At 37.4% G+C, this 12,246-nt stretch overlaps 2 protein-coding genes across 3 annotated transcripts in view; one reads left to right on the forward strand and one right to left on the reverse strand.

The window, feature by feature from the left end:
• The first annotated feature begins 337 nt into the window (after positions 1-337).
• On the forward strand, positions 338-5,296 carry wasb (WASP actin nucleation promoting factor b). Its single transcript, XM_058784588.1, has 12 exons — positions 338-564; positions 1,143-1,283; positions 1,626-1,712; positions 1,836-1,932; positions 2,050-2,076; positions 2,159-2,194; positions 2,541-2,733; positions 2,820-2,862; positions 2,990-3,143; positions 3,584-3,987; positions 4,299-4,410; positions 5,073-5,296. The coding sequence occupies exons 1-12, from the start codon at positions 463-465 to the stop codon at positions 5,126-5,128; spliced, it is 1,452 nt and encodes a 483-aa protein (XP_058640571.1). The 5' UTR covers positions 338-462; the 3' UTR covers positions 5,129-5,296.
• Positions 5,297-7,874: 2,578 nt separating this feature from the next.
• sema3gb (sema domain, immunoglobulin domain (Ig), short basic domain, secreted, (semaphorin) 3Gb) overlaps positions 7,875-12,246 on the reverse strand; it is a 45,727-nt gene continuing 41,355 nt past the window's right edge. Inside the window, exons 16-18 of one of the 2 annotated variants that reach the window (XM_058784587.1) lie at positions 12,152-12,219; positions 11,937-12,061; positions 7,875-10,842 (exon numbers count right to left, since the gene is read on the reverse strand). In XM_058784587.1, coding sequence (XP_058640570.1) covers positions 10,426-10,842; positions 11,937-12,061; positions 12,152-12,219 — 610 coding nt within the window. In that variant the 3' untranslated portion in view covers positions 7,875-10,425. Of the gene's footprint in view, positions 10,843-11,936; positions 12,065-12,151; positions 12,220-12,246 lie in introns of both variants that reach the window. The other variant, XM_058784586.1, reaches the window with a different exon arrangement.

Below are 12,246 nucleotides of genomic sequence, written 5' to 3' on the forward strand. Positions count from 1 at the left end.
ACATATGAAAGCACTCTGCCAGTATTGACTTCTTATTGTTTATTCCTATACTTATTTTTCCTATTATCTCTTTATCTTTAACATGTAAAAAATGTTTTAATATACTGATACTAATATAATACAATAAAAATATAATATGAACACATTATAAATATTCAACGAGTTACATTTTACTTAAGTGTACTGTTTAATGACTATATATATATTCCTTATATGAGTGAATGAGGATGTTCAAGGGGCTCCTCCTTTCTTTATGTGAGCGAAGGAACACGTGCCTGTCCATGACATTCTGAGAGCAGATCTGCGTAGCGGTTTCGTTCTTCCTGTTCTCTTTTGCTGTGCTGCATTTACATCAGATTACAGAACACGGAAGCAACAGTTCCTTCAAACCGTTTGCCTAAGCTAAGCAAGGGCCCCAGGCGTGGAGTCCCAAAATCTGAGTGTCCATTACATCAAGGAGAGATGAGCAGAGGAAAAGCCAAGGGGCAGGAGAATGTGACCAGTTCTCTCCTTAGCAGCCAGGAGAATGATCGCCTGCTAGAGCTGCTGGGAAGGAGATGCATGGTGAGTGAAGTCACTTTGATTAGAAGGCCAATCACGGATGGACATTCTGTCCCACAGATTTTCTGGACCCATTTTGGAGATATAAATCAATCAGGTATAAAAGAGAAATTCCTGAAAGGACAGACATGGTGCAGAAGTTACAGATGAGATTGGAGCTGTTACTGTTGATGTCAGTTAAAGGTCAAAGTGAGACTCAGCTTTTCAAGCTGTTTCGTTGTCTGTGTGCAGAATGAAAAAGATGAAGAGAATGCATACAAAACAACCTGTTACAGAACATGCTGTAAAAGCCAAAGTATTTAATCCAAAGTCAATTAATTTCCACCTAGGAAAATTTTAATTATAAAACATAACTAATTTCTTTAGAATTAGTTCACAACATTGTTAGCCTGTCTGCAGTGACAAATGATGTATGTAACGGCAAAGTTTAACTGGAGAGCGACAGGAAATGCTGTTTGAGGCCACTTCCTGTTGTTGTAGAGGATGCTGATGTCTTTAGCTTTCATTGTAATACTTCACTCATTAATCTTTTATTAATGCACTTTTATGTCAGTTTATTGCATTTGTGTGTGTGTGTGCAGACCATGGCCACAGCGGTTGTTCAGTTGTACATGGCTCTTCCTCACAGTCCGACGCAATGGAGTCTGCAACATACTGGAGTTGTTTGTTTCGTTAAGGACAATCCTAAACGTTCATACTACATCCGGCTTTATGACATAAAGGTTAGAAATTCAAATTCTAATCTGTAGTGCAAAAAACATGTCATAACTGCTCTTTAATTCATCAGAATTGTTATGCAGAATGTTTATGCATCTAGCATCTTTGCAGATAGAGATGTTCCCTAAGATTATATATTATTATGATAAATTGTTTTATACTGACTCCTGTTAGCATGACCAAGCTTGACCTGTGGCAAGTAGGCTGAAATTAAATAAAGATACACTTCTGCTTTGAGTTATGAGTCACAGCAACTCAGTTCAGCTCATGAAGTCATACGGTGGTAGCACCACTTAGACTTTGATAATATTTGTGCATGTTCATGTTATTTATTTATTTATTTTCAGGAAGGAAAAATGGTATGGGAGCAGGAGCTGTATAATCAGATGGCTTATTGCTGTCCAATGAGGTTCTTCCACACTTTTTCAGCTGATGTGGGTACAGGCCCTTTAAAAATCTCAATTCAAGCCAAAACTCAACGCTGTGCCAATTTTAACTGAAAATCCAAATCTCGCAATCTGAGAGATCTAATATATTTGAATGCACTTGTGTCTCAGGACTGTCAAGTAGGTTTGAACTTTGCCAGTGAGACAGAAGCTGAATTTTTCAGAAACATCAGTGTGGAAAAGATTAATCAGAGATTCAATCGCCAGGGTCAGTTACTGTCATTCTCATTCATATTTTATATGAATTTTTGCTAGGCTCATTTCCCATAAATACTCATATTTACTCAGTATCTCTTTGTGCCTTTTTTTATATATGCATATTTAGAAAAAAAACAGCATGCTCCGTCTGAAGGTATGTGTGCACAAGGTTAAACGTACACTTAGTATTAACTGTTAGATAAGCATCTTAAGGCTGGTTTTATTTTGATTAACAGAAAACCGGGCACTACCACAAACTCCTCCAACAAATGGTGAGTCACTTTTAAACATTTTAAACTCTTCATGCAGAAGTGTCAATTTTGTCATCATTACTCACTCTCACCTCCAAACCTGTGTGACTTTCTTTCTTCTGCGGAAAGCAAAAGAAGACATTTTGAAAAATGTCCCAGTGTTTTATTTTTTCTTATGTAATGAAATGAAATGGTGTCCAGTGTTGTTTTAGACAGTGCCTGTTCTTCAAAATACCTTCTTTTGTGTTCAGCAGAAGAAAAAAAGTTAATTTTTGGTTGAAATGTCCCCTTAACATATCCTGCAGTGTTCACATGGTCTAACGCATTGCAAATGCAAGTATTTAACCTATATATGTCTAATAACCAGGTCCAGTTTCACAGCCAACTGTAATGGCCACAGTGGACATCCAGAACCCAGATATTGTGGCATCAAGGTACCGCTCCACCCCAGTGCCGATCCCTGCACCAGCCTCACTCTGCATTGGCAAAAAGAACAAAAAGGGAAAGAAGAAAGGCCCAAAGCTCACTAAGGCAGATATCGGAGCTCCTAGTGGATTCAAGTAAGAGAATTTTCCCATAAGTTGGACACTCACTTTGTGTTTTGTTTCATTTGTTTGACGGGATGCTGCCTCTCATTCCTCTTCAGACATGTCACTCATGTTGGGTGGGATCCAAACTCTGGGTTTGATGTAAGAAATGTCCTTAATCCTTAAAAAATGCATAAAGCAAATTTAGTCACATAAACTGATATTTAATGCTTATGCTAATTGCAATTATAAACCTGTATATATGAACACTGACTTTTGGCCCCTCTAGACCAACAATCTTGACCCTGACCTGAAGAATTTGTTCAGCAGTGCTGGTATCAGTGATGCCGAGCTGGCAGACAAAGAAACATCTAAGATCATCTATGACTTCATCGAGCAATCTGGAGGCCTGGACGCAGTAAAAGAGGAAATGAGAAAACAGGGTGAGCTCATTAAAAAATCAAAATGAAAAAAGTTCTTTGTGGAATATTTGTTTGATTTGGATAATTTTACCTTGATAAGATCCTTAATGTCAGCATGACATGGAAATTCAGATATATTTTCTAAATGCATCTTTTTTTTTTAATCTTACTGTTAGCAATTAATCCATGCATACTTTATTTATTTATTTTTAATTTTGAGCTCATGATTTTTCATCAAAATGTCATGACTTGATCATCTGATGAAAAAGACAAACTTCTCTGCTGACATATGACAGACTTCTCCAATCATTTAGTCTGCATAAACTCCACCCCTTTCTCACAATCGACCAAAAATTCACATTCAGATCTGCCTCAATCCAATCAACAACCAATTAATTTAACCAAGTCCCGGTTCTTTTTTTTTTCTTTTTCATTTGACTTTAATCATGCTTGTTTCCCAGAGGGTCCTCATTTTGCCCCTGCACCTCCTCCACCTCGCAGCGGGCTTCCCCGAGTCCCAGGTCCACCTGGACGTCCTGCACCACCTTCACGCAGCCCTGGACCCCTGCATCGCGCTCCACCCCCACCTGCACCACCTGGAGGCCGTTTTGAGCCTCCACCTCCTATGCCATCTTCTCACCCGCCACCACCACCCCCCAGCCACAGTCACAAGCCACCTCCTCCACCTATGGGTGGCGGTGCACCACCTCCACCTCCGCCCCCACCTCCTCCTCCACCGCCGCCTTCTTCAGCCAGTAACTTCCCCAGTAGCCCTGGCAGCTCAGCACCACCTCCTCCTTCCTCTGGTGGTGGAGGACGAGGAACCTTAATGGAGGAAATTCGCCGTGGACGTGCGTTGAAGAATGTACGTGAGATGCAGATGCAATGCATTTTGTTCAATTGTTTCTATAAGTATTAAGGGCTGTTCATAATAACAATAACTTTATAATAATCGTTCTAATTCAGTGAGAATAGGGAAGTCCACATCACAGCTATAACCATAGCTAATACCATTGGAATCACTTTTTTTTTTTTGCATTATCGTGCATAGGCCTATTTATATTTAACTTTATAGTTATCATTTTATAGATTCATATATCTTGGTGTAAATGTTTTTTTTTTTTTTTTACTGTGCTTTTTTGGGTATAACCATTGTTTTTGTGGTGTTTATGTCAGGTGTCTGAATCCCCGGACACTAATACTCCAGCTCAAGATGAATCCTCAGGGGGAATTGTGGGAGCTCTGATGATGGTGATGCAGAAAAGGAGTAAAGTTATCCATTCCTCGGGTAACCCATTTAATAAATAAATTATTCTCACAACCACAGGTCATTCAAAACATGGGTTAACAAGATCCTTGGTTATCTTTTTCCATATTTCACATTTGTGAATCGCGTCTTAATGTTCTTATTTGTATATTTGCATACACTCGAGCTGGTTAAATAGCTCATTTATGGGCATCAGTTTGACTTACATTTTTCCTTACTGTATATTCCAGTTTGTCCTGGACCATCCATGTAAGAATAAAACGGTATTTCTTCACTTAAATTAACGGGGCTTTTTGTTACTTTTTAACTCGTTACTTTCTCTCAAACGCCAAAAACGAAACGTCTCGCGGCTCGTCAACGTTTCTGCGATTGCGCAAACCTAATGAATATTTAATGTAACAAGGACTGTTTAGTTTTATGATTGGTTGGTTGTTTCTACGCACACACAAAAAGATACTCTCAAGATATGAAACAGAAAAGAGTGCATTAAAATGTATTTTCAGGTTGCTGCTTGCATATAAAGGCGAGCTATCGAAAAGGCAATTGTCTTTTTAAACTGTAGGCTATAAAGGCAGAATTTTATGTCTTCGGTGTGCATGTTTTAGTAGCCATCTGCATAATATTTTTTATCATTAGATACAAACAAATACTAACTTTTTTTCTCTCTTTTTTTCTTTCTTCAGAAGACGAAGAAGATGTTGGGGGTGATGAAGATGAAGAAGATGAATGGGATGAATAATGCTTCTCTCTGTTCTTGGTTCACAAACTTATGACATCCACCAATTCATAAAATGAGCTGATAAAGCTGATGCTTATTTGATAACTTCAGGTTATTCCAGATTAATTGCACAGAATGATCTGAAGATTTTCTGTAAATCCAATAAAACCCTAACTTTGATAATGCGTACACTGTTGCGGCTGCTGGTCTTTCAAAGAGGGGAAGCTCATTTTCGGCCTACATCATAAAAATTGTCCATTTATTTATACGTAAATTCTGCCCTAAGAAAATGCTCTGTGACCCTGTTGTACCAACAATATTATTCTCTGAATACTTAATGTGAATGAATGACTGGCTATTGTTATCCATGAAATGATCTAAACAAAACTCATATTAGCACTGCACAGAAGCTGCATGAAGTGACATTTAGATGTGGCATTTATACATTTAGACTGTATTTATAATTGCATAAATAATGTTATGAGATTAATGTTTTAAATACTAAATTCTGAATATAGAAATATGTTGGAAAATAATGTAATATGCCTACTTTTAGACGGGAAACTTAAAAACGGCCAGCAGGTGGCAGAAGTTCGTGATTGAATCACTGAGTCATTCAAATGATTCTTTCAGAACGGCTGAATCCTTCAGGAGCGAATCAAATGACTGTTTTTATGAATGGCCCAGTGAATCAGTGATTCGCCCAAATCAACGCGGATTTGGATTCGAACACAAACGAAACAAAAACAGCACTCTTGCTCGTGTCGTATTGCCTAAGTGTCAGGAGCATTTTTTGCTCGCATATCTTGAAATTTCCGAGTTAGCAGCATGTATATTAAAACATAACATTATAAATGAATTAAAAAAATATATAATGATTGATAAGAACCAAGTGCAAAGCCGCTATGGGACTGAGCTCGAATAGATTCAGCGTCAGCGACTTTTTGTAGTACAAAACCGCTGTCAATCAAAAGGAGATGCAAACCCTCCAATCATCACACAGAAGCCCGGAGTCCAGGCCAGCCCACTCCTCCATTCACCCCCAGAGACGCAGAGCGTCCGGAGGCGGGACATAATCGCAGCATTTATCCAATGACCGTCTAGTTTCGAAGCGCTGAAAAAAACTGTTCAAAGCAGCCCCATTGAACTCAATGGACGCTCGGCTTCAACAGAGAAATACCCTGAAGCTACGGGAATGTATGAGAAGGAAATCGAGTCCGACCTGCTATATGTAGCTGATACCGAACGAACTCGTCTTCGAGATTAACGTGTTCTAACGCATTTTTAGTCAATAAAATGTTAACACAATAGTACATATTTGACAATTAATATTTTGACATTATAGGGGAAGCCGAGCTTCCCTTGCAGTCTTAAAGAAATCCCCACTGACTGTAAAAAATGAATCATGGGTCTTGTAATTTTAATTAAAAAAATTAAGGTGATAATTACAAATAGTGAGTATATTTCATTAAAGAAATTGTGGTTCAGTGTTGTATAGAAAATATTGAGGCAGTGTTACTAATAAAACCAAGAGATGTGTTTTCCTAATTTTTTTAAAAAGGAAACTTGAGCAGTTTTGAGGCTTGAATTGAGGAACTGATTAAACTAAAAAATGTAAGGAAAGAAGGCTACCTATTTATTTGAAGATAATTATTTTAGAGGTGATTATTAGTTCCCAGCATGCTTTGCATATGGCTGGATATGGAGAGTAAATTTAGAAATTAAATGCTATTTTATGTGTTTTTGAGTGAAGGGAAACATCTATCAATGTTTAATGTTCAGTTATGTTTGACATTTGAACGAGTTTCTGTTACGTTGAAGTTTCCATTGTGCAGTGCAATCATTACTATTGTGCAGAAGAGTAGTACTTATGGTTATGGATACTACTCCTATATGGCATTAAGCCTTGAGCAGTAGCTTTGCTAGTGCTAGAGCATTACCAGTATTTCTCAAGTATTTTCCTACTTGAGCTGTTTGGCTGTAAACAGTCTTTTAAATGTACAAAATAACTCAAAGTCAAATACAAACAGGCCTCACTCAAAATAACAGACTTTTGAGAATCAACTTAAAATAAATGAGCACATTTCACAAATTATATTAAATTCATTGTGTCGTAGATGAATTAATTTAGGAGATTTTACATTATTTATTCAGGTAGATTCCATTAAAAAAACAAGCCTTAAAAACTACTCAAAAATATTAAGTGTAATATTGTTACCTTTTTTAAGTAAATAGCCCGTTCCATTTTTTACAGTGTAGATTTCAAGTCTGTTTTGCAGAGTCTCAGCCTTGTTTCAAAGACTGGTCTGTTTTATCTCCATCTTTCACTTCAGTAGCTCAGCAGTAGTTCAGTGTGAGTTCACTTAGGAAGAAGGAACTTTAGTTGAGCCAAACCAGGAGTGGTGTTAGATTTCATCCAAACATAGGACTGCCAAGCTTAACCACAGCTTTATGTTGGGTATTTCCTCCTGTGTGCACATACTTTTGACTCAACAACTGTTTTAATTCCAAATCTGTCTCTTTTAACTACAAACCCAGTGATGTTATTCTTGTCGAGATGATATATCTGTTTTTCTGAAGCCATGTAGCCTACAATGTTCTGTATATCTGTTGGCTGCACAAGACCTCCCCCTACAGGACAAATGTGGAACTAACAAAAAAGTTTAAAAAGAGTATTAAAATAACCTAAAAAGTATTTATGATACTTTTTGATGTGGATGGATATGTCAGTTGTTCAGACAATTAGAACAATAAATAAATAAACCGATAAAAACAAAAACAGCAGTTTATTGTTATTGCTTTAAAAAACACCTATTAGGACTCCCAAATCCCAGAATACCATGATAATAAAATAATATTTATCACAAACAATCACATTAACATGAACCTACACAAACATCGGTAAATACAAAGAGGAAGTATTTAGGAAGCAACCATATTTAGGAAGTTTTTCTTTAGCTCAACACCAAAGGAAAGACACAACAGGACAAAGAAAGTCTATGTGGCATTACAGTTCTTCAGAGAAGTTGTGTCAGATGTCATTCTGCACAATAACATCTCTGTGGAGAGGAAAGAAGTGTGGTTTGGACTCTAGAATATGTTCTCCACCCTTTAAGACCAGATAACATGTCTCGGGTTAAAACCACAGAGCGTTTCTTTAAGCGCTTTTTATACACAGTCATTACAAATATTCCTCCAACATCCAAAGAAGAGAAACAGTCTCTTATCCTTTCAAAAAATGACACTAGTGGGCTAGACAAAGTATGTTTTCAGAAGAAAATTACACAACATGTTTCCCTTGCTTTTGTCCTTTAGTTTGGTGTCAAGTGATATTCCATAGAAAGTGCTTGAAGAGGTAGACATTTCTGGCTTAAAACACACTGCAAATATGAAATATTTCACGCCAACTGCTAAAAAGAAATAATTTTTGCCCATATTTTTTTCTTGAGAATCCCAAGGTTAATTTAAAGGTTTCAAATGTTAAAATATATATATATGTCTACAGGTTAACGGACTATAGTTTCTTCAAAAACATCTACCTCTTTCTCCTCAGCATCTCTCTATGTGTCCTGGTCCTGTTAATAAACAATACAATACAATGACATTTTCCATCAAAACCAGCCCTGTTCCACCACCAAAGAGCACAACTCACATGAATATGTACACTCTCACAATAAATATGTTGTGACAGAGGGTCACATGACAGATGAGGAAAGAGAGGAGGTTGGTTTTTAATCCTGACCAGTGACTTGTCGAATACATACATTTTCTATGTACATGTGTCATTGTCACACAACACAAAGCACAGATACTGTGTTCATACACGAGCAAAAAACATGACCACATATCACCATTGACAAACCGTGGAATACAAAATGTATCAATTCGATGGATTGAGAGTGAGAATGTTTTTAGTGGTCTGACTATCATCAGAGTCCAGAGTCAAAGATAGAAGAGACCAGACTGAAAAACTGTATCTATATACAGCAGTTCAAATCAGGGAAGATCCCTTCGCTCATAGTAGTTGGGGACAAGCATTTGTTTCACAAGACGACAAAAGAAGATAACGGACTTGTATTTTGGTTGCAATCAAAATTGAAATGTGAAGTGCATATCAATAGCTATCTACGTCTGGTTTCATTGATCACACAGGAGAAATTCTGATGCATAATCCCTATAAACAACTTTTATTTTTCGTCATTTTGGTCCACAGTCTTGTCCAAATAAAACATTTAAATTTCCAGGGCAATGATCCAATCATGTTGCAAAGAACTGCTTGTTCCATGACAAAAAAATATAATATTTTTAATATTAGATAAATATTTTGTTTTACAATCCACATATTCGAAATGTAAAACATTTTTTAAATGTATTTTTAATCTAACATCCAATATTGTTATTGCAATGATTTTCAATTCTCTATCTATCTGTAGTTTTTTATATTTTTTTTCCTGAAAAACTTGAATAATACTGAAATATAAATTTTGATAGAAACTTTCACAGTTCTAAGATTTCAAATTTCTGTTATGGATCAAGACTAAAATTAAAGCTCAAATGTACGGAGGACTAGAAGTGACACTTTCCATTTTAAGAATTTATTATTTAATTTTAATTTTAAATGAATATTTTCATATTATATTCATTTTCATTTTAATTGTCACTTCTAGTTGTCCATACAAATTGACCTGTTTACTACAGAAAAACAAGGACTTTACTACAGAAAACTCTATAAACAATTGCAAATGCCAAGAAAAGTAAAAGCTTTAGTGGTCAAAATGATGGCAAGATATATTGTGCTATAATTGTAGCGCGCAGATACGTACATCGAACCATCTTAAAATGCTCCAAAATATTCCGTCCACAACTGTATTTTACGGTCTGGGGGTTTAAAGACGACTGACTGAATCAGCGATCTTTCAATTTCACCCCAAACACCTTTTGAAGCCTCTACAAAGTACATGTTTTCAAATGTTTCTGATTATTTACACTGCAGTCATTGGTGTACTGAATATTAGAATGGAATAGCTTATGTTTAACATAAAACAGCAGTAGTTTTGCTGGTATGGCTGGACGTTTTAAGGAATTCCTTTGGAAAACTGTGTAGTTTAATGCTAGCTATGGAAGTGAGCACATCACAGCCAGATTTATATTAGATAGGGGAAGTAAGTGCATCAAACTGTACCTCAAAACGAAAATCAATCTAGTTCAGACACAGTCTGATACATCTAATGTTATTTATTAAATGGACCGAGAGGAAGAACATAATGATGGGGCACATGGACGGGACATGGTCAACAGGGTCCCAGGTGCTGTTCCATTCACTGCTCCTGTAGCTCCTCCTCTTCCTGTTCTCCCGTGTGCCTGCGGTTGTTGCGTTTGGCTTTGTGTGGCTGGCTTTGTATCTGCTGCCTGTAGGACTGGCAGTACTGGTTGATGAGACGCACTTCAGGCTGTGGGTGGAGCTGGAGAGCAGGTGGGTTGGTCTGAGGGGGAGGGGGCGGCGGTGGAGGGTGGTGATGGGAATGGTGGCGGCGGTGCTCTGGTTCGATCAGGACGTCCGTCTCAGTCAGCGCCTCCACAATCTCTCGGTCCAGGATCCGTAGGGAGATGCGCGCCACGGTGTGTTTGAAGTTGTTCTCGGTTGCCAGGCAGTGGTAAAGGCCGGCATCCGATTGGGTGAGTGACTTCAGCAGGATGCCATGACCGGTCTTCAAGACATCTTTATCTCGACTGAGCTGTAGGAAAAAGGAGTCATTTATGCCTTCTTAATTAATGATACAAAACACAAAAGATGAATTTCAAAGGATGCTTCAACTGCTTTTGTCCATACAATGAAAGTCAATAGGAGTTTGAAACAACACTTTCATTATAATGACAAAAATTATTTTTCAAACTTCCACTGAAGAAAGAAAGTCATACAAGTTCAAAATGACATGAGAGTGCACTGTAATAAATTTCAAATTTTAATGGAAAAAATTGTAATATTAATCCTCTTAATGGCTTAACAGCAATTTCCTAATATACACTATACAACAATAAATCTAATGGAATGTTTCATGTCAAATTTCAACACAAATTAAGATATTTTTGATGAAATCTGAGAGCTTTCTGACCCTCCATAGACAGCAATGCAACTGACACGTTCAAGGCCCAGAAACGTAGTAAGGACTTCATTAAAATAGTCCATGTGACATCAGTGGTTCAACCGTAATTTTTTTTTTAAAGCTACAAGAATACTTTTTGTGTGCAAAGAAAACAAAAATAACGACAATTTCTTCTCTCTCGTGTCTATCTTCACCCAGCGTTCACGAGAGTACCACCATATGTGTGTGTGGTGTTGCTGACGGAAGAGAAGAAATTGTTGAATAAAGTCATTATTTTAGTTTTCTTTGCACACAAAAAGTATTTGTGCACCTTCATAAAATTAAGGTTGAACCCCTGATGTCACATGGACTATTTTAAAGATGTCCTTACTACCTTTCTGGGCCTTGAATGTGGTAGTTCCATTGCGGTCTATGGAGGGTCAGAAAGCTCTCGGATTTCATCAAAAATATCTTAATTTGTGTTCCGAAGATGAACGAAGGTCTTACGGGTTTGGAACGACATGAGAGAGAGTAATTAATGACAGAATTTTCATTTTTGGGTGAACTGTCCCTTTAAGTATAAAAATGTTTGAAAGTGAAAAAGAACAAATCATCTTATAATTCATAGTGAAAAAGCATAAAGTGTATCCCTGTGTGAAACTTCACATTTAGTACTTTTTCACTGAAATAATGTTTCTTCTAGCATTTTTGGGTGAAGCCTTATAATAGTAAAATCAGTGTCTTACTGCTTTTCGTTTGCCATCCTTCTGGTAGAGCCATTTGACGGAGGCCTGCGGGGATCTTGGCTGGCACTCCAGGAATGTGCTGCTCCCCTCAACCCCAAACTGCACCGTCTCCCTCAGACGCTTCTCTACTGAGAGGGTCAGAGAAGGGCCACATTCAAGTTTCTGAAGATCTCCTGCATCATTATTCAGTATCATATGAGAGGCTGTTTACAAACCTTTAGCATTAAATCCTCTGCACTGCCGTAGAGGATCTCCGTGTTTGATATCTTGCCTTCTGCTTCTCCTAAGGATTCATTCACAAATGGTTAAG

Source organism: Onychostoma macrolepis, chromosome 08, assembly GCF_012432095.1.
Source record: "Onychostoma macrolepis isolate SWU-2019 chromosome 08, ASM1243209v1, whole genome shotgun sequence".
Lineage (NCBI taxonomy): Eukaryota > Metazoa > Chordata > Actinopteri > Cypriniformes > Cyprinidae > Onychostoma > Onychostoma macrolepis.

Coding starts and splice junctions, on each gene's coding strand:
- wasb (XM_058784588.1), top strand. CDS start 463: ATGAGCAGAGGAAAAGCCAAGGGGCAGGAGAATGTGACCAGTTCTCTC. Junction 2,195..2,540: donor ACAAACTCCTCCAACAAATG/GTGAGTCACTTT, acceptor TCTAATAACCAG/GTCCAGTTTCACAGCCAACT. Junction 2,863..2,989: donor ATCCAAACTCTGGGTTTGAT/GTAAGAAATGTC, acceptor TGGCCCCTCTAG/ACCAACAATCTTGACCCTGA.